The sequence below is a fragment of the Pseudophryne corroboree genome, chromosome 7, assembly GCF_028390025.1.
Source record: "Pseudophryne corroboree isolate aPseCor3 chromosome 7, aPseCor3.hap2, whole genome shotgun sequence".
In the NCBI taxonomy this organism is placed as follows: Eukaryota; Metazoa; Chordata; class Amphibia; order Anura; family Myobatrachidae; genus Pseudophryne; species Pseudophryne corroboree.
The window spans coordinates 193,019,182-193,045,246 of record NC_086450.1 but is presented as its reverse complement, the minus strand read 5'-3'; the positions used below and the strand labels follow the sequence as shown (position 1 = coordinate 193,045,246).

The 26,065-nt window shown below is 45.8% G+C and overlaps 1 protein-coding gene across 1 annotated transcript in view; it reads right to left on the bottom strand.

Moving 5' to 3' along the window:
• LOC134944946 (sterol 26-hydroxylase, mitochondrial-like) overlaps positions 1 to 26,065 on the bottom strand; it is a 184,593-nt gene that overhangs the window by 92,200 nt on the left and 66,328 nt on the right. Inside the window, exon 4 of the mRNA XM_063933893.1 lies at positions 5,077 to 5,274. Coding sequence (XP_063789963.1) covers positions 5,077 to 5,274 — 198 coding nt within the window. The remainder of the gene's footprint in view (positions 1 to 5,076; positions 5,275 to 26,065) is intronic.

Genomic DNA, 26,065 nt, shown 5'->3' with positions numbered 1-26,065 from the left:
GCGGCAGGCTTCTGTCCCGCTTAAATTTTATTTCTTTGGCGGGGGCTACTACATATATACAGTGCCCAGCTGTATATATGTGTTCATTTGCCAGAATGAGGTCCCAAATGCTGCCCAGGGCGCCCCCCCCCCTGCGCCCTGCACCCTAACAGTGACCGGAGTATGTGTAGGTGTGTGGAGCAATGGCGCACAGCTGCAGTGCTGTGCGTTACCTCCAGTGAAGATCACGAAGTCTTCTGCCGCCTGTGAAGTCTTCTTGCTTCTCATACTCACCCGGCTTCAGTCTTCCGGCTCTGCGAGGGGGACGGCGGCGCGGCTCTGGGACGGACGGAGAGGGTGAGATCCTGCGTACCGATCCCTCTGGAGCTAATGGTGTCCAGTAGCCTAAGAAGCAGGACCTAGCTTCAGAGAGTAGGGCTGCTTCTCTCCCCTCAGTCCCACGATGCAGGGAGTCTGTTGCCAGCAGAGCTCCCTGAAAATAAAAAACCTAACAAAAAAAACTTTCTATCAGCAAACTCAGGAGAGCTCACTGAAAAGCACCCAGCTCCTCTGGGCACAGAATCAAAACTGAGGTCTGGAGGAGGGGCAGAGAAGGAGGAGCCAGTGCACAGCAGGAACTAAATTCTTTCTTAAAGTGCCCATGTCTCCTGCGGAGCCCGTCTCTCCCCCATGGTCCTTACGGAGTCCCCAGCATCCTCTAGGACGTTAGAGAAAATACATTGACTCTATCATTATTTAGGAAGTGAGCACAGATACATTTATATACATAGATTACATATGAGGAACAGACACACAGGACGCCCAGTAGCTCCTACATACGTTTCGCATAAAGCTTTGTCAAAGTAACCGGAAGCCAGAGCCGGCCATAGCTATAGGCAAACTAGGCAATTGCCTAGGGCATTTGATATGCCTAGGGGCATCTGCAGCTTCTGCTGATTAAAATGATATGCGGCATGCCTATATTCTGTATAGCATTTCATATGCAGATACAGCCACAGTCTCACACAGTATATAGGCATGCTGCATATCATTTTAATCAGCAGAATCTGCTTGTGCATCCTAGCCACATAGCAATGCAAATAAGATGCATTTTCATAAAAAAAGGTGCCCGACGTTAGCATTGAGGCAAGATTTATGAGGACACATCTGTATCCAAGCAGAGGCAGAGGTCACAGTGTTAGTGGAAGTGTGAGTGCTGTGTGCATGTGAGTGGGTTGGTTGTGCAGTAGTGTTCGGAATATGTGTAAGGAGCATTATGTGTGTCATGTAAAAATGCATTAATAATGTGCAACACATGTGTAAGGGGCACTATGTGTGTCATTATGTGTATAAGGGCATTAATAATGTGTGGCATATGTGTAACAGGGTACTACTGTATGTGTGTCATTACGTGTATAGGGGCACTAATAATGTGCAGCAATTGTGTAGGGGGCACTGTGTGTCATTATGTGTATAAGGGTATTAATAATGTGTGGCATATATGTAAGGGACATTATGAGTAAAAGGGCATTAATAAAGGTTGTCATAATGTGTAAGGCACATTATTTTTATAAGGACATTAATAATGTGTAAGGGGCATTACTGTGTGGAATTATGTGTATAAATGCATTACTAATGTGTGGCATTATGTGTATAGGGTGCTCTACTATGTGGTGTTGCGTATAGAAAGGGCACTACTGTGTCATCTAATATGAATAAAGAGCAATAGGGTGTGGTGTAATGTGAATAAGGAGCAATTCAATGTGATGTTATGTGAATAAGGGGCTCTACTGTGAGGAGTAATGTTTATAAGGTAAAGTAATACTACTGTGGGATGTAATATGAATTATGGACACTATCGCATGATCAAATGTGAATAAAGTTGCAGTACTGTGTGGCGTAATTGGAATTGGGGTTACTATTGTGTGGCCATGCCCCTTGCCAGCAAAAACACACCCTTTTTGGGCTGTGCGCCAAATGTGCGAACTGTTCCTATTTAAAATATAGGGGGTACAAACACCAAAATAAGGACTGCTATAGGTGAGGGGTGATGGTGCTGTGAAAGAGGTGCAACCAGTGGTGGTGCTCGGGGCACCAGCCAAAATCTTGCCTAGGGCATCATATTGGTTAGGGCCGGCCCTGCCGGAAGCACAGACTGGAGAGTCAATATATTCCGTCCGCTGCCAATCCGCTTGTATAGCGGGGTTGTTCAAATTTAACTAGGCACCAAGGTCCGTTGAATTTGATTACACCGGTGTGTAAAGAGAACCTTATGTCTGTTACATGTATAATTAAAGATATATTCCCAGCGTTACCTCTCATATTGTATTGCACAGAGCCAAATGGCTTCACGATGATATAGTATGTGTATTTCCATGAAATAAAAATAAGTGAAGGAATAAATAATACAAATATGAAAAAAATACCTATATCAATTGGTTTATTATAAAAAAAAGGTTTCATTTATTTGTATCTCTACTACATATTTATATTTGGATCAAATACTTTAATGAGTCCCTACTGCATATTCATATTTTGACCAGTTACTTTAATGGGTCTCAGATGTTCATATAACTGTATGTTTATTTTCTAAACACTTAATATTATTGTTGATGTGTCCATACGTGTATAAAGTAATGTTTATAAAAAACTGCTGTATGATGTAATAATCGTGAAGGTGTGGAAAAGATTTTACTTGGTATATTAAAATTATTATTAATAAAGTTGAAAAGAAATGTGCAAGTGTAAAGGTCCATACACATTAGACGATGTCGCTTTGTGAGCGACATCGTCTAATGTTTTCCCCTCCCGGGCCGGCCGGTCGGCGGCCGACTATACACACTGAGCGATATGACCGCTCATATCGCTCAGTGACGTCACGCCCCCGCCAGCCCTGCATGAAGGTTGTGGACGACAGTCCACATCCTTCATGCATTCTATGAATGCCATTTTTAGATTTCTCACAAATATTTAAAATGCCCGCTCTAATATATATTGCAGACGCCAGGCACATCTTATTACCATATACGATAAAAGTGCGCTGTACATCGCAAACGCTGTATCCCTTAAGAGAAAACAATACACCCACACATTATCCGAGTTTCAAAGCTCATTGATGTATATATTTGTTATTAAAAAGGATATGCAGGAATGAAAGCTATACCTTACACACACTTAGATACACTTTAAACCTTCGCAGTAATGCAATGCAATGATATTACACTTTAAACCTTATGCAGCAATGCAGTGTGATGCTATTACACTTTAAACCTTATGCAGCAATGCAGTGTGATGCTATTACACTATAAACCTTATGCAGCAATGCAGTGTGATGCTATTACACTTTAAACCTTATGCAGCAATGCAGTGTGATGCTATTACACTTTAAACCTTAGCAGGGAAAAGAGGACACAACACCGATTTGTAATTAATCACTGGTTTCCGACACCACAGAGTAATATTTCTGAAAGGGGGTTAACAATACAAATTATGCACTACAATACAACAGAGTAAATGGCTACAGTCAATATACATACGTGAGTGGATTCGCTTGCGCTACCCGGTCCGGTCCTCCGCCATCTGATAGATAGCGTTGTGAGCCTTCTGTGACCAAGCCTGCTGCAGGCTCTCTTTATTCACTTCATCCAAAACATAACACAATGGATACTGTAATCTCTTTGTCCATTGGACACAGGGATGGTCATTTACAGTACAGGAGAGGTCATAGGTCTGTTTGAATAGGTGGGCGATGTCTATTTTCACTACTGTTGTGGGTGGTCTCCTCTGGATTCCCGCCGCATACATAATGTACAGTAAATACAGTTTATATCTATATTCTGCTCCTGCACATAACTATCCACAGGAACATGCAATCTTCCTCAAACCAACACCGGAATGTTTCCCTTAAAATACCCTACAGCTGGATACCAAACACCACCTTGTAACCTTGTTCTGTCCCCTCCTATCCTGTAAAGGTGAATCCCTTTGTTCTGTTACCATTTAAACAGCTATCATTTTCTGATGTGGTGCAAGGGGACTATGTGTACACTGTGCAATATTTGGATTAAATATGTAATGTGTTCTGATGGCCCTCCACGTGTTCACAAACTCTGCCGTAAATACCCACACCACGCGCAGGACCGCAGGAGCGACCGTACGCAAATTGCGGATATGTGCACGTACGGCAGAACAAGTACACGCGCAGCAGGCCATCTGTATGTAATTTGTACGTGATGTGTGTACTGCAATATTTTTCGACTTTGACAATGCCCTACCGACAGCGACGATCGTTGCCGACCCGCGGGGTCGCGCATCGGTCGTCGCTTGCGGCATACACACCCGACGATAAAATGAGCGACGTCGCTCAAGGAGGGGGAAAATGAGCGACGTCGCTCATTTTATCGTAAGTGTGTACGGACCTTAATATGTGTGGTTTGTGTATACAAATACAATGCTAAAAATAAATAAATAAAAACAAACAATCTCCTCTACCTCCTTAGCTGACCCCCATCAGAGAAGAGATCTGGTTCACTTACTAAATGGAAGTTATCTCAAGTGTCTTCTCCTCCACCTGGTCCTCTTGGTTAACAATTAATAAACATCAGCCTTTGCCTATCAGACTTGGTCTTATTCTTAGATAATAGATCGCTCTCTGGGCACTATGGGTCCTCTTGTTGTTGGAATTCTGAGATTTTTGAAGCCTATTGCTAATGTCGAACATAAAATTATTTTGTTTGTATTACTACTCTTATATTTTTTGTGATGAGATACCTTGATTGAGTCATGTCTTGATGTGCACATATAACATCCCTTCAACCCCTAGCCCTCTTTCCTTTTGTGCTTCTCGCCAACCCCTCCCACTTCCTCTGCTTTGAAAACTTTAATAGAAGTTGCTAAATAAAAGAAAATGCTGATTGAGATAAATATGCCCCTAAGTTATTAAAGGCCACGAGCAAGGCTATACGAAGAGCTTGTGCAGTTCTAAGACATTATCCTAAAGCTGTACTAAATGTATAAAAACGTAGCCTACAAGGCCTTAGTACCTCTTTCCAGAGCCGACCAGCATCATATTTATACATTTTACATACTCAGACTTACCAAATGCAAAGATGTTGTCCCAGTATTTAATGTAGAGGTTATAGTAGGGTAGTATATTATTGGTCCATGCAGGCAAAATGCTGACAAAAACAGAATACTTCAGCATGGCACCTATGGAATCAATAAACTTTTTTGTTTCAGGTGGAATGTTCTTCTCCAAACAGCCAATACGGGTCTCAAACAGGATGTATGAAATTCCTAAAAGATAATGAAATAAAATATGCAGCGATTATTCCAATAGAATATGAATAAACTAGATGCAGGAGAAGTATTGTCATTCCTTCTATTTGTATTATAAGGGTCCAATGGTCCAACACACACAAGGGGGCATTTACTCTGTCAACTGAATAAATTCTCCCAGTGTGTATATATATGTAATATATATTATACACTGTGTAGATACTAATAAAAATTAAATAATAAAAATATCTTGAAACTGCTTATTAATTTTTGTACGACAAACTGTTTACATTTTAACTTTTTATTTTTATCTCCTGCATACGGTTATTTTCTGGTAAAATAAAATCCTTATATACTGTACCTAAAATCAATTGAATGAGTTATAGCGGTAACTGTAACTGAATATGTATTACAACTCAATTGTTTTGTTTTTGCTACACACCATTATATTCCGTTCGTATGCGCTGGCCATATTGTGTGTGCGCTGATTTAACAATCTCTGAACCTACAGTAGGATGGCGAGAAGAGAGTCTAAATCTGGTGTAAATGGTGTATGCGTACTTTTAGTAGGCATGTCTCCCACTGACTACTCTATACTGATGATGCACTGGTATTGTTGAGAGGTCATTTATAACAAATATCAGTACACTGTAATAACAATACTGTTAATACTAAACTGAACTATGCTGCAAGCTCTTTGGAGATCTAGTTTTTGGAACTGACTGTTTAGGAAGATGGACCGCTAGAATCAGAATGGATGCTTATCAAAGATCCTCTTATCAAAAACTCACTAAGTTTCCTCATCTCAAATCACATGGCTAACCCAGGTATGAGATTCCTACAGACCAATTTCCTAAAATATTTCTTAATGGTCTGTAAAATTATGATTTCAGTTTACCATTAGATTTAGAAAAAGAGGTCACAGCCACAAAAGCATTAGAATGGTTTTATTATCAAACTGATAAACAATTCCACGTGGCAGAACCTTATCTCGGACTGTGAGAGAAGGGTAAGCACATCCCTATTACAGCAACCGGAGCATTGAAACCCGCAGCCACAGATTAAGTTACACAAATCAGCTCACTGGTTATCTGAACTTGACTCCTTCACGCTTGGGAGACCACCCTCCTTGTCCAGGATATATCTATCAATTAAACTTCAATTGGGTGGTCAGAATAGTATATTTGAGCGATGTCACTGACAGTGAGAAAAACTGCATGAGACCAACAGCAGGAGACCACTCTGCAATCCCAAAAAATATGCATTAGTTACTGCCTCTCTGACCTGGACCAAGGCTGGATTAACCATTAAACAAAATAAGCACGTGGCATCAAGAGAAGAGGGGCACAACAGAAATTTTCCATTGCTGGATTTACAGATTTACCATGGACCATATGATGCAAAACTGCAAATGGTGCAGCTGAACCAAAGGGTATATGTACAAAAGTTCGACTTGGGATTCATCCTAAAAATCGACTGAAATCAATTTGATTCAAACTTCAAAATCCCTTAAAAAATAGGATTTTCATTACCTACCAGTAAATCCTTTTCTCGTAGTCCGTAGAGGATGCTGGGGTCCACATTAGTACCAGTACCATGGGGTATAAACGGGTCCACTAGGAGCCACTGACACTTTAAGAGTTTGAGAGTGTGGGCTGGCTCCTCCCTCTATGACCCTCCTACCAGACTCAGTCTAGAAACTGTGCCCGAGGAGACAGACAACTTTGACAGAAGGATTTTACACATATAGTGGCGATATTCACACCAGCTCACACATACAAGGCAAACCAAGCTAACCAGCTTGAAAACTCAGCAACGGCTGAACAAGATTACTTAACAAGTAACAAAACAGTACTTAACCAAGAGCTAAGCAGTACTGAACTAAGCAACCACTGCAGGATCACGAAGCGCTGGGCGGGCGCCCAGCATCCTCTACAGACTACGAGAAAAGGATTTACCGGTAGATAATTAAAATCCTATTTTCTCTTATGTCCTAGAGGATGCTGGGGTCCACATTACTACCATGGGGATGTACCAAAGCTCCCAGAACGGGAGGGAGAGCACGGAGCCTCCTGCAGAACTGATTGACCAAACTTCAGGTCCTCAGAGGCCAAAGTATCGAACTTGTAAACTTTGCAAACGTGTTCAACCCTGACCAAGTAGCCTCTCGGCAAAGCTGCAAAGCCGAGACACCCCGGGCAGCCACCCAGGAAGAACCCACCTTACAAGTAGAGTGGGCCTTAACAGATGCAGGCCACGGCAATCCTGCCGTAGAATACGCATGCTGGATAGTGAACCTGATCCAGCGAGAGAGTCTGCTTAGAAGTAAGACACCCAAGTTTCTTGGGATCATACAGGACAATTAGAGTCCGATTTTCTGTGACGAGCAGTCCTCTTCACATAGATTTTCAAAACCCTTACAACAGCCAAGAACTTTGATGAAATTGAGGACTCAGTAGCAACTGGCACCACAATAGGTTGGTTGTTATGAAATGCCGACACAACCTTTGGAAGGAACTGCTGACGTGTCCGGAGCTCAGTTCTATCTTCATGGAAGATCAAGTAGGGGCTCTTACAAGACAAAGCCCCCAACTCCGACACACGTCTAGCAGAAGCTAAGGCCAACAAAGTGACAGCCTTCCACGTGAGAAACTTGACCTCAACCTCCGGTAGAGGTTCGAACCAATCCGATTGGAGGAACTGTAACACCACGTTAAGATCCCAGGGCGCCGTAGGTGGCACAAAGGGAGGCTGGATGTGCAGAACTCCTTTCAAGAAAGTCTGAACTTCAGGGAGGGAAGCCAATTGTTTCTGGAAGAAAATGGATAGGGCCGAAATCTAGACCTTTACGGATCCCAACCTCAGGACCATATCCACACTTGCTTGCAGGAAGAGGAGAAACCATCCCAGTTGAAACTCCACCATAGGAAACTTCTTGGATTCACACCAAGATACATAGTTTTTCCAAATGCGATGCTAATGTTTAGACGTTACTCCTTTCCTAACCTGTATCAGGGTAGGAATAACCTTGTTCGGAATGCCCTTCCGAGCTAATATCTGGCGTTCAACCTCCATGCCGTCAAACGTAGCTGCGTTAAGTCTTGATAAGCGAACGGCCCCTGCAGTAGAAGATCCTCTCAAAGAGGAGAAGATCCAGCAGATCCACGTACCAAGCCCTCCTTGGCCAGTCTGGAGCAATGAGGATTGCCAGAACCTTTGTTCTTTTTATAAGTTGAAGAACTTTTGGAATTAGAGGAAGTGGAGGAAACACGTACACCGACTGGAACACCCACGGATTTACCAGGGCTTGTGGGTTTCTTGACCTTGAGCAATATCTCCGAAGTTTTTTGCTGAGGCGGGAGGCCATCATATCTATTTGAGAAACCTCCCAAAGGTTTGTCAGCTCCGTGAACACCTCTGGATGTACACACCACTCTCCTGGATGGAGATCATGTCTGCTAAGGAAGTCTGCTTCCCAGTTGTCCACTCTCGGAATGAAATTACTGACAGTGCTAACGCGTGCTTTTCCACCCAGAGGATGATTCTTGTCACCTCTGACATTGCAGCTCTGCTCTTTGTTCCTCCTTGTTGGTTTATGTAGGCCACCGTTGTTACATTGTTCGACTGCACTTGAATGGGTCGATCTCGCAGAAGGTGAGTCGCTTGGAGAATACCGTTGTATACGGCTCTTAGTTCCAGAATGTTTATTGGAAGACAGGATTCCAGACTTGACCACCTTCCTTGGATGGTTTCCCCTCGAGTGACAGCGGCCCAGCCTCGGAGGCTTGCATCCGTGGTTAGAAGGATCCAGTACTGAATCCCGAACCTGCGGCCCTCCAGAATGTGAGGCATTTGTAGCCACCAGGGGAGTGAAATCCTTGCTTTCGGCGACAGACGTATCCTCATGTGCATATGTAGATGAGAACCCGACCACTTGTCTAGGAGATCCAATTGGAAGGATAGAGCATGAAATCTTCCGTATAGTAGAGCCTTGAAGGAGGCAACCATCTTCCCCAGAAGGCGAATGCACTGATGAACGGAAACCCGGGCTGGCTTCAGGACATCCCGGACCATTGTTTTTATCACCGCTTCCTCCTCCGGTAAGAAACACCCTCTGCACTTCTGTGTCGAGGATCATCCCCAGGAAACACAATCTCCTTGTCGACTCCAAATGTGACTTTGGAAGGTTCAGGATCCTACCATGGACCCTGACCAGATGAGTCATGAGAGCAATGGACTGCAACAGCTTCTCCCTGGACAACGCCTTTATCAGCAGATCGTCCAGGTATGGAATTATGTTCACTCCTTGCCTGTGGAGGAGAACCATCATTTCTGCCATCACCTTGGTGAACACCCTCGGTGCCGTGGAGAGACCGAATGGCAGTGCATGAAACTGGTAGTGACTGTCTAACAGTGCAAATCTGAGATAAGCCTGGTGCGGAGGCCAAATCGGAATGTGGAGATACGCATCCTTGATATCTAGGGATACCAGAAACTCCCCCTCCTCCAGACCGGAGATCACCGCTCTCAGAGACTCCATTTTGAATTTGAACTCCCTTAGGTAAGGGTTTAGCGATTTCAATTTCAAAATTGGTCTGACCGAACCATCCGGTTTCAGTACCACAAAGAGGTTTGAATAGTAACCCACGCTGTGCATATGAGGTGGAACTGGAGCAATGACCTCTGCCTTTTCCAATTTTTGGATAGCTTCCTGTAGGACAGTTCTGTCTGACAGTAAAGTTGGCAAGCCTGATTTGAAGAATCGGTGAGGTGGAGTTTCTTGAAACTTCAGTCTGTACACCTGGGACACAATATCCTGTACCCAAGAATCCAGGCCGGACGACACCCAGACGTGGCTGAAACAACTGAGTCTCGCCCCCACCAGCCCGTCCTCCAGACCATGTGGTCCACCATCATGCTGAGGATTTTGGAGGAACCAGAGGCAGGTTTCTGGTCCTGAGAGCCTGGGGGTGAAGACTTTTTGGATTTTGCCCGCCCACCTCTAAAGAAGGTGGTAGGAGGCTTGGACTTTTTTGTCTTAGCGGTCTGAAAGGACTGTGATGCAGATGAAGAAAAGGGTTTCTTCGTAGAAGGTGTAGCTGAGGGAAGAAAAGGTGACTTACCCACGGTTGCCGTGGAAGTCCACGCATCCAACGCTTCCCCAAATAAAGCCTGACCTGTGTAGGGTAGGTTCGCCACACTTCTCCTGGATTCTGCGTCTGCAGACCATTGGCGTAGCCAGAGTCCCCTGCGAGCTGAGACAGACATGGAAGATATCCTTGCAGTCAGCGTACCCAGGTCCTTCATGGATTCCACCATGAACCCCGCAGAATCCTGTATGTTACGTAAAAATAATTCAATGTCACTTCTATCCATTGAATCCAAATCCTCTAGTAATGTGCCTGACCACTTTACTATAGCTTTAGAGATCCATGCGCAGGCAATAGTAGGCTGCAGCGCTATCCCTGAAGCAGTGTATATGGATTTGAGCGTAGTGTCAGTCTTATGGTCAGCCGGTTCTTTTAACGCAGTAAACCCAAGGACATGCAAAACCACCTTTTTCGACAGTCTGGAAACAGATGCGTCAACTATGGGTGGGTTTTCCCATTTTTTTCTATCTTCCTCAGGGAAGAGGAAAGCAACCAGAATCCTTTTAGGAATCTGGAATTATTTCTCCGGGTTTTCCCAGGATTTTTCAAATAAAGCGTTTAATTCTTTAGACACAGGGAAGGTTAGCGAGGCTTTCTTATTATCTGTGAAGTAAGCCTCCTGAACCTGCTCAGGTGTTGTGTCAGTAATATTTAACACATCTCTAATGGCCTCAATCATGAGCTGCACCCCCTTTGCAAGGGATGCCGCCCCCCTCAGCACATCCCCATCACCGTCTGCCATGTCAGAGTTGGGATCCGTGTCATCTTGCATAATTTGAGCAAGTGCACGTTTCTGTCGGTATATGCTAGGTGATTTTGAAGGAATAGGAACAGAACCTGACCAAACTGCCATAGACTTCTTTAAAACCTGAGTTTCAATCCCACTATGAGCTACCCTAGTAGAGATCTGAGAGAACATTCCCTTAATAGAGGTTAACCACTCAGGCTCAGCAATAGGGATCTGAGACAATGCATTATATTCCTGTGTACATGGACTGGATTCCCCCTGAGAGGAAATGTCCTCTGCAGCATAAGACACAGAGTCTCTTGACATGGCTACGTGAGAAACAAACACCCACACAGGATGTCAGACACAGTTCCCTCCCAAGTATGCCACAGAGAAACACAGAGATTGGAGCCAAGGTAGCTATAATACAACTACTTGGTGCTTACTGTACACCTTAATAGACTACACAGTATTTACACAGCCCCCCCTCCTTCTACAACCCCCTGGTACCACACAGGATAGCTGGAGTTGTTTGGAGGGACAGCTCTCCCTGTTAGCGTCACTGTAGAGGATCTGCAGGCAGGAAAATGGCGCTGAACGCTGCTTGGTCCGCTCTGAGGAGAAGCTCCGCCCCCTGAACAAACATGGCGCTGCTTCCCGCTCTCCACTTCTTTATAGTGGCCTGAGGAATTGTGCTGGCAGCGTTACCGAGGTCCCTGACAGCTTTGGAGCCAGTGTAGGGTATAGGCGCTGGCTCAGGGCGCCCCTCACAGCGCCTCACTATGTACCGCTGAGCCTCCGGAGTGCAGTTAATACTGCACTCACACCCTGTTGTCGCCATCTTCACCCCGGCTCCCCGCTTGCCGGGGGGGGGGGGGGGGGGGCGGTGACTCACTCGCCACCGGAATCTTCTGGCTCTGTTAGGGGCTGGCGGCAGTGCTGTGGGAGTGAGCGGTTGCCTGGGGTGGCTAACGATCATCACCCTCAGGAGCTCAGTGTCCCGTCAGCGGAGATAGTGGCTTAGACCCCGCAGGGCGGACACTACTCCCCCCCTAAGTCCCAGGAAGCAGGGAGGCTGTTGCCAGCAGCCTCCCTGTGCCTATACTACTCTTAGAAAAAAATAAAACTAAAGAAGCTCTAGGAGCTCCCCTAGCTGTGACTGGCTCCGCCGGGCACATTTTCTAAGCCGAGTCTGGTAGGAGGGGCATATAGGGAGGAGCTATCCCACACTCTCAAACTCTTAAAGTGCCAGTGGCTCCTAGTGGACCTGTCTATACCCCATGGTACTAATGTGGACCCCAGCATCCTCTAGGACGCAAGAGAAAAGACCTAATTTACTATTAATCTATTTTACATTCAATTTTGGTCGATTTTTAGAAGAGATTTTCTGTTCAGTTAATGAAATCCTTTCCAAAATCAAACCTCAAATCATCATTAAAATCAAGGAGAAACAAATAACTACTTTAACAGCGCCTCTAGATTAACCACATATAAATGAATAAAGTTACCCTGGTACTATGCGCTGCCGTACTAAACACTGTGTGTATTTAAACAATTAAGATAGAAATTGAAGTAGAAACGGCTGCGCAAAGTAACAGGGAAAATTATGATAGCAGAGAGCCGACGTGTATAAAAAGGGGTTATTAAACAAAGGAAAAAAATAAAAACATGTATACACAAAATGATTAGTAAAACTTAGATACCGTGAGATAATGATATTGCTTTGCACCCTGATGGTATAAAGGCAAGACTTATCTACCAAGAATAGTAACTGAGTAGCAGCAAGAGACCATATAGCACTGATTGTACTCTGAATAGGGATAGTGAATAATGGATAAGTATGAGTCCACAATCAAATTGAATGGGTACAGTTCAGTTTGCCACTAATTAGCAGTATAGAAATGTTGCAGTTCCGTGATACAATGTAATTGCCGTATTGGAGATAGGTATTCTAACAGCATAACACACTCAGTCTATCTCCAATACGGCAATTACATTGTATCTCGGAACTGCAACATTTCTATACTGCTAATTAGTGGCAAACTGAACTGTACCCATTCAATTTGATTGTGGACTCATAACTATCCATTATTCACTATCCCTATTCAGAGTACAATCAATGCTATATGGTCTCTTGCTGCTACTCAGGAACTATTATTGGTAGATAAGTCTTGCCTTTATACCATCAGGGTGCAAAGCAATATCATTATCTCACGGTATCTAACTAAGTTTTACTAATCATTTTGTGTATACATGTTTTTATTTTTTTCCTTTGTTTAATAAACCCCTTTTTATACACGTCGGCTCTCTGCTATCATAATTTTCCCTGTTACTTTGCGCAGCCGTTTCTACTTCAATTTCCAACATTAAAATCGAATGCAAAATCAAATTCAAAAGTAACATAACTTCCTCATTCCTTCCTATTGGGCCAAATGTATCACATGCACACTAATTAAAGGTGAAACTCTCTCTTTACACTGTTTTATACATGAACACCTAACTGAAGGTTACAATTTTATGGTATGTAAAAAAATAAAAAACGAATACTTACAGCTGAAATACATGGCAATAAGCATATCCCTAATCTTCCTGCCTGCCGTCCACTTTCTATGCTCACAGTCAGTTGGTGGTTTATTTTATGCGCAATTATGCAATAGACAGCAGCAGAGTACAGTATCTGACATTTTTGCCAGATGATATAATAATATGCCTCCCAATTTATCAACCTTATTTTATTAGCCCAAAGGTGCATTCTGTCATGGATTTGGTGGCTATATGTGCCTCGTTATACTTATGCTCAGCAGGAGTTTGCTGATCTGACAATGGAGTCAGAAGCCAGGAGCTATTAGATGCTTCATTAACACATACAGGTAACTTACCCAACAACCATCCCTTTGGCATTTGACCTGCCTCAAATTTTGCAGTCAGGGATGAATTGCTGGGGATGTAGGCATCATGGAGGGTCATTCCGAGTTGATCGCTCGTTGCCGATTTTCACAACGGAGCGATTAAGGCTAAAATGCGCATGAAGTATTTTAACACAAAACTTAGTAGATTTACTCACGTCCGAACGAAGAATTTTCATCGTTGAAGTGATCGGAGTGTGATTGACAGGAAGTGGGTGTTTCTGGGCGGAAACTGGCCATTTTCTGGGAGTGTGCGGAAAAACGCAGGCGTGCCAAGAAAAACGCGGGAGTGTCTGGAGAAAAGGGGAGTGGCTGGCCGAACGCAGGGCGTGTTTGTGACATCAAACCAGGAACGAAACGGCCTGAGCTGATCGCAATCTGTGAGTAGGTCTGGAGCTACTCAGAAACTGCTAAGAATTTTCTATTCGCAATTCTGCTAATCTTTCGTTCACTATTCTGCTAAGCTAAGATACACTCCCAGAGGGCGGCAGCCTAGCGTGTGCAATGCTGCTAAAATCTGCTAGCGAGCGATCAACTCGGAATGACCCCCCCATTGCACAAACCAGGATATCCAGTCACAATACTTATATTTTTTAGTTTTGCATCACAGTCCACCTGGACATTCATGGAATGGTATCCGTTCACATGGTCGACCGTGTTATGGTCGACAGTCATTAGGTCGACCACTATTGGTCGACATTGACATGGACACATGGTCGACACATGAAAATGGTCGACACCTGAAAAGGTCGACATGAGTTTAACTTTTTTTTCTTTTGGGGAACTTTTCCATACTTTACGATCCACGTGGACTACGATTGGAACGGTAATCTGTGCCGAGCGAAGCGGTAGCGGAGCGAAGGCACCATACGAGGGGACGCGGTGCACTAACTGGGGTTCCCAGTCACTTTACGCAAAAAACGACACCAAAAAAAGTTAAAAAACTCATGTTGACCTTTGCATGTGTCGACCTTTGCATGTGTCGACCATGTGTCCATGTCGACCATGTCAATGTCGACCAATATTGGTCGACCTAATGACTGTCGACTATAACATGGTCGACCATTCATACCAGAACCTCATGGAATAGGTATAATGTCTATTTGCATACACATGTGCAGTATATTGATCTGATGCTCCCGGGTTCTCTCAGTCAGGTAGTGATTTGCTGGTATGTGCACTGCATAGCATAACCTTGAGAAGCTATTATTCCTACAGCCACACTGCCCAACCTGCTTTGGTAACTTCTACAGTCATCAATATCAATTACCAAGCAACAGAATTGTGTTTAGAAGCTCAAATAGAATGTCTCTCTTTATTCTATTCAAAATTTGATTAAGAGTTCAATTGCAAACCAATTTGTAAATCAAATTTTAGTAAATGCGGGGATCCTATATTTGGCTATGACAAAACATTGATGTTGAATTCGGTTTTAGAATCGATATGACGCTCCATTTTGCCTTTAGTAAATCTCCAAAGTAAAAATCGAATGGAAATCAAATGCCAAATACCTAAAAACTGAAAATCGAACGATAGCACAGTATATATACCCCCAGGTTCCACAAAAAAAGGGTCTCCCACATTAAATAAAAAATTCTATCTATCTATCTATCTATCTACCTATCCTGTAATACAATAATAAAAATAATAATAAAATAGTAATAACAGAGGGTGATGATATACATTAATATTGGGAATACAACAAAATTAGAATATTAATACTAAGTATACAAGTAAATGTGTTACGCAAGATTAGTTTTGAGGATTTGATCAAAGACGTTTTAATTAAAAAAAGCAGGATAAAACTTTTAAAATATAAATAAGGTGAAAGTATACAAACAAACATTATTTTGTCATCTTACTGTAAGTTTTGTTTCAAAAATAATATTTTATTATACGGTTTATTATTGTTTATATTTTGAATTAGATATATGAGGGGCACCAAAATCTTTTAAGTGCTTAGGGCCTCTAAAAGGTCTACTCCGGCTCTGACCTGGAGTTATGTCTATTGGACTCCACCTATAGTAGAACACTACATCGCCAGGACTCAACTACAGGTAAGAGCAGTCCCTATATACATTCTTCACTTCCCTCAGCTGTGACAGTCTCTCGCTCTTCTGTCTTGAACAGTGGCATAACTTCCAGAGACATTGGAGACACTGTCCCTGGGCTCCACCTATCAAAGGCGTCTCAAAAAGAAAAAAGACAGCAGAGTGGGATGCTGAACTACAGTAGAACAGATCTCTCTCCACTCATTTCATAGTGATTTGCTACAGTCACTGCTGACTGCTGTCCAAGTTCACAAACCCCCTTTGCAACCCCTTCAGCTGAAGAGTCTTGGAATGTGCCTATCTGATAACAGATCAAAGTGTGTACTGATAGTGAGCAACAGCTCTGCTGTTATGTCTTAGGTGAAGAAAAAATAATTATAATAAAAAGGAGGAGTTTTTATCAAAGCATGGAGAGAGATACAATTATGAGAGATAATGGGGGTCATTCCGAGTTGATCGCTAGCTGCATTCGTTCGCTGTGCAGCGATGAGGCAAAAAAATAAGAATTTACTCACCGGTAATTCTATTTCTCGTAGTCCGTAGTGGATGCTGGGTAGTCCGTAAGGACCATGGGGAATAGACGGGCTCCGCAGGAGACTGGGCACTCTTTAAAGAAAGATTAGGTACTATATCTGGTGTGCACTGGCTCCTCCCTCTATGCCCCTCCTCCAGACCTCAGTTAGGGAAACTGTGCCCGGAAGAGCTGACATTACTAGGAAAGGATTTGGAATCCAGGGTAAGACTCATACCAGCCACACCAATCACACCGTACAACTTGTGATAACTATACCCAGTTAACAGTATGAACAACAGCTGAGCCTCATTCAACAGATGGCTCAGAACAATAACCCTATAGTTAAGCAATAACTATATACAAGTATTGCAGAAATCCGCACTTGGGACGGGCTCCCAGCATCCACTACGGACTACGAGAAATAGAATTATCGGTGAGTAAATTCTTATTTTCTCTGACGTCCTAGTGGATGCTGGGTACTCCGTAAGGACCATGGGGATTATACCAAAGCTCCCAAACGGGCGGGAGAGTGCGGATGACTCTGCAGCACCGAATGAGCAAACTCAAGGTCCTCCTCAGCCAGGGTATCAAACTTGTAGAATTTTGCAAACGTGTTTGATCCCGACCAGGTAGCAGCTCGGCAAAGTTGTAAAGCAGAGACCCCTCGGGCAGCCGCCCAAGAAGAGCCCACCTTCCTCGTGGAATGGGCTTTTACTGATTTAGGATGCGGCAGTCCAGCCGCAGAATGTGCAAGTTGAATCGTGCTACAGATCCAGCGAGCAATAGTCTGCTTAGAAGCAGGAGCACCCAGCTTGTTGGGTGCATGCAGGATAAACAGCAAGTCAGTTTTTCTGACTCTAGCCGTCCTGGAAACATAGATTTTCAGGGCCCGGACTATGTCCAGCAACTTGGAAGCCTCCAAGACCCGAGTAGCCGCAGGCACTACAATAGGTTGGTTCAAATGAAAGGCTGATACCACCTTAGGGAGAAATTGGGGATGAGTCCTCAATTCTGCCCTGTCCATATGGAAGATCAGATAAGGGCTTTTACATGACAAAGCTGCCAATTCTGACACACGTCTAGCCGAAGCCAAGGCCAAAAGCATGACCACTTTCCACGTGAGATACTTCAACTCCACTGTCTGAAGTGGCTCAAACCAATGTGATTTTAGGAAATCCAACACTACGTTGAGATCCCAAGGTGCCACTGGAGGCACAAAAGGGGGCTGAATATGCAGCACTCCCTTAACAAACGTCTGAACTTCAGGCAGTGAAGCCAGTTCTTTTTGAAAGAAAATAGACAGGGCCGAAATCTGGACTTTTATGGATCCCAATTTTAGGCCCATAGTCACTCCTGACTGTAGGAAGTGCAGAAATCGACCCAGCTGAAATTCCTCTGTTGGGGCCTTCATAGCCTCACACCAAGCAACATATTTTCGCCATATGCGGTGATAATGTTTTGCTGTCACATCCTTCCTAGCTTTTATCAGCGTAGAAATGACTTCAACCGGAATGCCCTTTTCCATCAGGATCCGGCGTTCAACCGCCATGCCGTCAAACGCAGCCGCGGTAAGTCTTGGAACAGACAGGGCCCCTGCTGTAGCAGGTCCTGTCGGAGCGGCAGAGGCCAAGGGTCCTCTGAGATCATTTCTTGTAGTTCCGGGTACCAAGTTCTTCTTGGCCAATCCGGAACGATGAGTATAGTTCTTACTCCTCTCTTTCTTATTATCCTCAGTACCTTTGGTATGAGAGGAAGAGGAGGGAACATATAAACCGACTGGTACACCCACGGTGTCACTAGAGCGTCCACAGCTATCGCCTGAGGGTCCCTTGACCTGGCGCAATATCTTTTTAGCTTTTTGTTGAGGCGGGACGCCATCATGTCCACCTGTGGCCTTTCCCAACGATTTAAAATCAGCTGGAAGACTTCTGGATGAAGTCCCCACTCTCCCGGGTGGAGGTCGTGCCTGCTGAGGAAGTCTGCTTCCCAGTTGTCCACTCCCGGAATGAACACTGCTGACAGTGCTATCACGTGATTCTCCGCCCATCGGAGAATCCTTGTGGCTTCTGCCATTGCCATCCTGCTTCTTGTGCCGCCCTGTCGGTTTACATGAGCGACCGCCGTGATGTTGTCTGACTGAATCAGCACCGGCTGGTTTTGAAGCAGGGGTTTTGCTTGACTTAGGACATTGTAAATGGCCCTTAGTTCCAGAATATTTATGTGTAGGGAAGTCTCCTGACTCGACCATTGTCCTTGGAAGTTTCTTCCCTGAGTGACTGCTCCCCAACCTCGGAGGCTTTCATCCGTGGTCACCAGGACCCAGTCCTGAATGCCGAATCTGCGGCCCTCGAGAAGATGAGCACTCTGCAGCCACCACAGCAGAGACACCCTTGCCCTCGGGGACAGGGTGATCAACCGATGCATCTGAAGATGCGATCCGGACCACTTGTCTAACAGATCCCACTGAAAGATCCTTGCATGGAACCTGCCGAAGGGAATTGCTTCGTAAGAAGCCACCATCTTTCCCAGGACTCGCGTGCAGTGATGCACCGACACCTGTTTTGGTTTCAGGAGGTCTCTGACCAGAGATGACAACTCCTTGGCCTTCTCCTCCGGGAGAAACACCTTCTTCTGTTCTGTGTCCAGAATCATACCCAGGAACAGCAGACGCGTCGTAGGAACCAGCTGCGACTTTGGGATATTCAGAATCCAGCCGTGCTGTTGTAGCACTTCCCGAGATCGTGCTACTCCGACCAACAACTGCTCCATGGACCTCGCCTTTATAAGGAGATCGTCCAAGTACGGGATAATTATAACTCCCTTCTTTCGAAGGAGTATCATCATTTCGGCCATTACCTTGGTAAATACCCTCGGTGCCGTGGACAGACCAAACGGCAACGTCTGGAATTGGTAATGGCAGTTCTGTACCACAAATCGGAGGTACTCCTGGTGAGGTGGGTAAATGGGGACATGTAGGTAAGCATCCTTGATGTCCAGTGATACCATAAAATCCCCCTCTTCCAGGCTTGCAATAACCGCCATGAGCGATTCCATTTTGAACTTGAACTTCCTTATATAAGTGTTCAAGGATTTCAAATTTAGAATGGGTCTCACCGAACCGTCTGGTTTCGGTACCACAAACATTGTGGAATAGTAACCCCGTCCCTGTTGAAGAAGGGGAACTTTGATTATCACCTGCTGGAGGTACAGCTTGTGAATTGCCGCCAGTACTACCTCCCTTTCCTTGGGAATAGCTGGCAAGGCTGATTTGAGGTAACGGCGAGGGGGAGACGTCTCGAACTCCAGCTTGTATCCCTGAGATACCACTTGTAGAACCCAGAGATCCACCTGTGAGCGAACACACTGGTCGCTGAAGTTCCGGAGACGGGCCCCCACCGCACCTGGCTCCACCTGTGGAGCCCCAGCGTCATGCGGTGGACTTAGTGGAAGCAGGGGAGGATTTTTGTTCCTGGGAACTGGCTCTCTGGTGCAGCTTTTTCCCTCTACCCCTGCCTCTGGGCAGAAAGGACGCGCCTCTGACCCGCTTGCCTTTTTGAGGCCGAAAGGACTGTACTTGATAATACGGTGCTCTCTTAGGCCGTGAGGGAACCTGAGGTAAAAAAGTCGACTTCCCAGCTGTTGCTGTGGATACGAGGTCCGAGAGACCGTTCCCAAACAATTCCTCACCCTTATAAGGCAAAACCGCCATGTGCCTTTTAGAATCAGCATCACCTGTCCACTGCAGAGTCCATAATACTCTCCTGGCAGAAATGGACATTGCATTAATTCTAGATGCCAGCCGGCAAATGTCCCTCTGTGCATCCCTCATATATAAGACCACGTCTTTAATATGCTCTATGGTTAGCAAAATAGTATTCCTGTCAAGGGAATCAATGTTATCTGACAGGGAATCAGACCATGCTGCTGCAGCACTACACATCCATGCTGAAGCAATAGCAGGTCTCAGTATAGTACCTGAGTGTGTATACACAGACGTCAGGATAGCCTCCTGCTTTCTATCTGCAGGCTCCTTTAAGGTGGCCGTATCCTGAGACGGCAGTGCCACCTTTTTTGATAAGCATGTGAGCGCCTTGTCCACCCTAGGGGATGTCTCCCAGCGTAACCTATCCGTTGGCGGGAAAGGGTACGCCATTAGTAACCGCTTAGAAATCACTAGTTTCTTATCTGGGGAACCCCACGCTTCTTCACACAATTCATTTAACTCATCAGATGGGGGAAAAGTCACTGGCTGCTTTTTCTCCCCAAACATAATACCCTTTTTTGTGGTAACCGGGTTAATGTCAGAAATGTGCAACACATTTTTCATTGCCGTAATCATGCATCGGATGGCCCTTGTGGATTGTACATTTGTCTCATCCTCGTCGACACTGGAGTCAGACTCCGTGTCGACATCTGTGTCTGCCATCTGAGGTAGCGGGCGTTTTTGAGCCCCTGATGGCCTCTGAGACGCTTGGGCAGGCGCGGGCTGAGATGCCGGCTGTCCCAAAGCTGTTACGTCATCGAACCATTTATGCAAGGAGTTGACACTGTCGGTTAATATACTGCAGGGGAGAGCCTGGGGAGCGTCCTTCCAGCGGAGCTGTGAAGAGAAAATGGCGCTGGCTGTGCTGAGGAAGATAGCCCCGCAACTTCAGCGGCGGGCTTCTCCCGCTTTTTTAATAATATTTATGGCGGGGGATTAGGCACATATACAGTTTCGAACCATATTTTGTGCATTTTGCCAAGTAAAGTATACAAATTGCAGCCCAGGGTGCCCCCCCCCCAGCGCCCTGCACCCACCAGTGACCGGAGCGTGTGGTGTGCTGTGGGAGCAATGGCGCACAGCTGCAGTGCTGTGCGCTACCTTATTGAAGACCGGAGTCTTCAGCCGCCGATTTTCTCCCGGAATCTTCCGTCTTCTGGCTCTGCAAGGGGGGCAGCGGCGCGGCTCCGGGAACGGACGATCGAGGTCGGGCCCTGTGTTCAATCCCTCTGGAGCTAATGGTATCCAGTAGCCTTAGAAGCACAAGCTAGCTGCAAGCAGGTAGGTTTGCTTCTCTCCCCTCAGTCCCTCGTAGCAGTGAGTCTGTTGCCAGCAGATCTCACTAAAAATAAAAAACCTAACAAATACTTTCTTTTTTAGTGAGCTCAGGAGAGCCCACTAAGTGCATCCAGCTCTGGAGGAGGGGCATAGAGGGAGGAGCCAGTGCACACCAGATATAGTACCTAATCTTTCTTTAAAGAGTGCCCAGTCTCCTGCGGAGCCCGTCTATTCCCCATGGTCCTTACGGAGTACCCAGCATCCACTAGGACGTCAGAGAAAACGGCACTTCTGCGCATGCGTATGCGGCGCACTGCGCATGCGCATCGTACAATGCAACGAACGATGTAGTTTCACACAAGGTCTAGCGAAGCTATTCAGTCGCACTGCTGGCCGCAGAGTGATTGACAGGAAGAGGGCGTTTCTGGGTGTCAACTGACCGTTTTCAGGGAGTGTTTGAAAAAACGCTGGCGTGCCAGGAAAAACGCAGGCGTGGCTGGGCGAACGCAGGGCGTGTTCGTGACGTCAAAACAGGAACTGAATAGTCTGAAGTGATCGCAAGCGCTGAGGGGTGGTCTTCAGTATGCCGACTGACGGGATCCCGGTGCAAAGTATACCGGCGCCGGGATCCCGACAGCCGGCATACCGACACATTCTCCCTCGTGGGGGTCCACGACCCCCCCTGTAGGGAGAATAAAATAGCGTAGCGTGGCGAGTGCAGCAAGCCCGCAAGGGGCTCATTTGCGCTCGCCACACTGTCGGTAAGCCGGCGGTCGGGCTCCCGGCGCCGGTATGCTGGTCGCCGGGAGCCCGACCGCCGGCATACCGTAGTGAACCCGCGCTGAGTAGGTTTGAAGCTACTCTGAAACTTCACAAAATTATTTTGTAGCCGCTCTGCGATCCTTTCGTTTGCACTTCTGCTAAGCTAAAATACACTCCCAGTGGTCGGTGGCATAGCGTTTGCACGGCTGCTAAAAACTGCTAGCGAGCGAACAACTCGGAATGACCACCAATGTACCAACCAATCCACTCCTAACTGCTCAAACACAGCCTGGAAAATGTAAAGCAGAAACTGACTGGCTGGTACTTTATCTCTCGTAATTTTATCACTCTCCGAGCTTTGATAAAACCCCCCTCAGGTCTCTATTTATTATCATTTGCAGCCAGCAAGAGCAAATAAAGAATCCTTATCACCACAGTTAGCTTCAATAAGGAACCTTTATTCTTCCAGATGTAACACTGGCAAGGTGCTGGGACGCAAGTCAGAGCCAATGGTTGGGCGCCACCTTATATTTTGCCTCCGGGCACCTAGTATGAACTAGGGCCCAATTCAGTAAGAATGGCAATTGCAATCCTTTGCAATGCAAATGCAGGAGGATTGCATAGCAAAGGATAGCACCTCCTTCCTGCATTAGCGATCGCATCATATCTCTGATGAACATCGGTCTGTGACAGCAGGCTGAGCAAACCTGAGCTTACTCTGGCTTGCGATGACAGGTGACCTTGAGAGGCCAAGGAAACTGTTTCCACGACACACAGTCCTTGGCCTTGCCACTCCCGGAAAACGGGAGCAACACCCCCCTGTTTCCGGCAGCACAAGCCGCCCTTGTATACAGTACTTCCGCCTGTCAATCAGGCAGAGGCATTCGCATCCCTGTGATGTGATCACAGGACTCGTTCTGCACATTGGGAAACTGGGGTGGTCTTCAGGTTGCCGACTGTCGGGATCCCGGCGCACAGTATACCGGCGCCGGAATCCCGACAGCCGGCATACCGACAGTTTTTCTCCCTCGTGGGGGGTCCACGACTCCCCTGGAAGGGAGAATAAATAGCGTGGCCGCAGTGAGCCCAAAAGGGGCTCATTTGCGCTCGCTACGCTGTCGGTATGCCGGCGGTCGGGCTTCCAGCGCCGGTATGCTGGTCGCCGGGAGTCCGGCCGCCGGCATACCATACCATACCCGGGAAACTGCAGTAAAGAACACTTCTGGAATCCTTACTGAATTATGTCCTTACGCCCCTGGTCCTGCATGTAACTGACCCACAATAGGATTAACAGGGACAGAGCCATCTGCATAAAGATGTGATAATAAATCTATTCTTTCAGTTTACTGAATTCTTTCTGCATTTGCACTTTTGACAGTACTATATAACAATGCCTAAGGCTAAGACTGCACAGTTCCTCACATGGGAATGTGAGTTACAATAAAGGTTGTTATTTTGATATTTTTAACATTAAACTCATTGTTAGCAGATCAGAACCCCCCTTCCAAGAATTCCCAAAATAGGTTTTAATTTTGTTGTTAGGTCATGCAAAGCAGAAAAAGGAAGAGACAGCAAAGTGGGGAAGACACTTAGGGGCAGATGTATTAAGCCTGGAGAAGTGATAAAGTAGTGATAAGTGCAAGGTGATAACACACTAGCCAATCAGCTCCTAACTGTAAATTTACATATTGGAGCTGATTGGCTGGTGCATTATCACCTTGAACTTATCACTGCTTTATCACTTCCGCAGGCTTAATACATCTGCCCCAGAGTTTGGAGTGTGCAGGATTCATGTTATTGATTACTGCGGTGTCAGGCAATATACATTTACCAGCGGCGGCTGAAGCCCAAGGGCTGCAGCACCGACTACAGATGAGGCGTGTGTGCTTCTAAGGTGCACATGCGCCTTAGACGGGCATGCGGTCTCTGCAAACAAGGCGCAAATGTGCGTGGCTACATCTAGGCACATTTGCGCCTTGTTTTGCAGCGACTGCATGCCTGTCTAAGGCGCGTGTGCACCTTAGACGCACACACGCCTCATTTGCATGAATGGGGGTGGCATAAGGCACAGTTTGGCTTATTCAGCTTCAGCTGCAATGTTGCAAATTCGCAAATTAGCCGATTATTGGACGACTGCGCATGCGCTGCGTATACATTGCACAAGCGTAAGAGACACAATGCAATCGCAGAACCAGCAAGATACGATCGCATTGCGATTGCCAGGAAGTGTCCGTTTGTGGGAGGTTACATGGTGTTTGTGGGGAATGGTTGGAAAAATGCAGGTGGATATTGGCTGTTTTCGGGGCGTGTATCTGACGTCGGTTGCAATGGATTGTGACTAAAAACATGGCGCCGGTGTGACTGCATTCTCATTACACTGAGTAGCTCTGGGTCAACCGCAACTGTCAATGGTACTCGATTTCTGCAAATGCATCGGGGTGCGTCTTTTTCCTTTCTAAGCGGCTCTTCAAATGCGATTTTTAAGCAGAAGCAGGCTTGAGAAAAACGGTCTGTCTCAATAGCGATCCAAGCTAAAATTAGGTTTTTAGACTGTAAGCTTGAATGTGAAAGGTACTGATGTTAATGACAATTTTTCTTCTGTACAGCTCTGCATAATCGGTGGTGCTATATGATTAACCGATGAGGAGGATATTATTACTAATAATAATAATAATATGTGATTTAGAGGACAAGGATAAGCAACAGAAAGTGATCTATAAATTAGAGAAATGGAAACTTTGGACTCAACAAAAGCAGATTAGTATGAATTAAATATTATGTATTTAAAATAATGGTAATGAAACATGTGAATCTACTGTTAAGCTGGGTACACACTGGACCTATATATGTCATGAGCCGGGGGCTTACCTACGGAGCCAGGGTTAGCCCATCCGGCTGCTGGCGGTGCGGCCATGGAGAGATGTGGCGGGGCTGGCGGTGGTGTTAGTGCGGCTTCCGGGGAGCAGGAGACAGGGAGTCCCGGCGGGGAAGGGGCATCCTCCTGTGTGTCTGCAGAACTGGGGGCAGTCATGTTGGAAACCAAGTTCCATTGCGTCTAATAGCTAAGCTCTGTGGAATGCTCAGGCCAATCATAGGCAGCTTCATCTTACAAAAGGGGTCAGCTCATGCTTGCATGCTGCCAGTGCTTTATGTTACTGCCCTGTGCAGAAGCTCCAGCTTTGAGCTCCCTCAGGAATTTCCTGTGGTTTTTTTTGTGATTCAAGGGTCTCTAGCTCCACTCCACAGGTCTTCCCACTGCCTCTCGCTGCACCCTTGTTGACGACTTCTCGAATCCACGGTTCACAGCTGCCCGACCTCTGGCGGCGTCCCCGGTGACTATTGAGGGGCCACCCAGTCATCTGCAGTGCCCTTCAGCTACGACTTTCTGGTATTCTTTCGTTAGTCCTCAAAGCAGCTTTTTCAGTGTCCTACAGCCACGTTGGTTCAGCATACAAACTTCAGTGTTCTTCAACCATGTTTGTTCAGCATTCTATCTTCAGCATTATTCTTCTACAACATTCTTCTGTTTTCTTCAGTCACTATTATCCAGCATCCATTCTTTAGCAGCATTCTTCAGTGGTCTTCAGTCACGTCTACTCAGCATTCATTATTCTACAGCAGGGCTGGCCAAACCAGTCCTCGAGATCTACCAACAGTA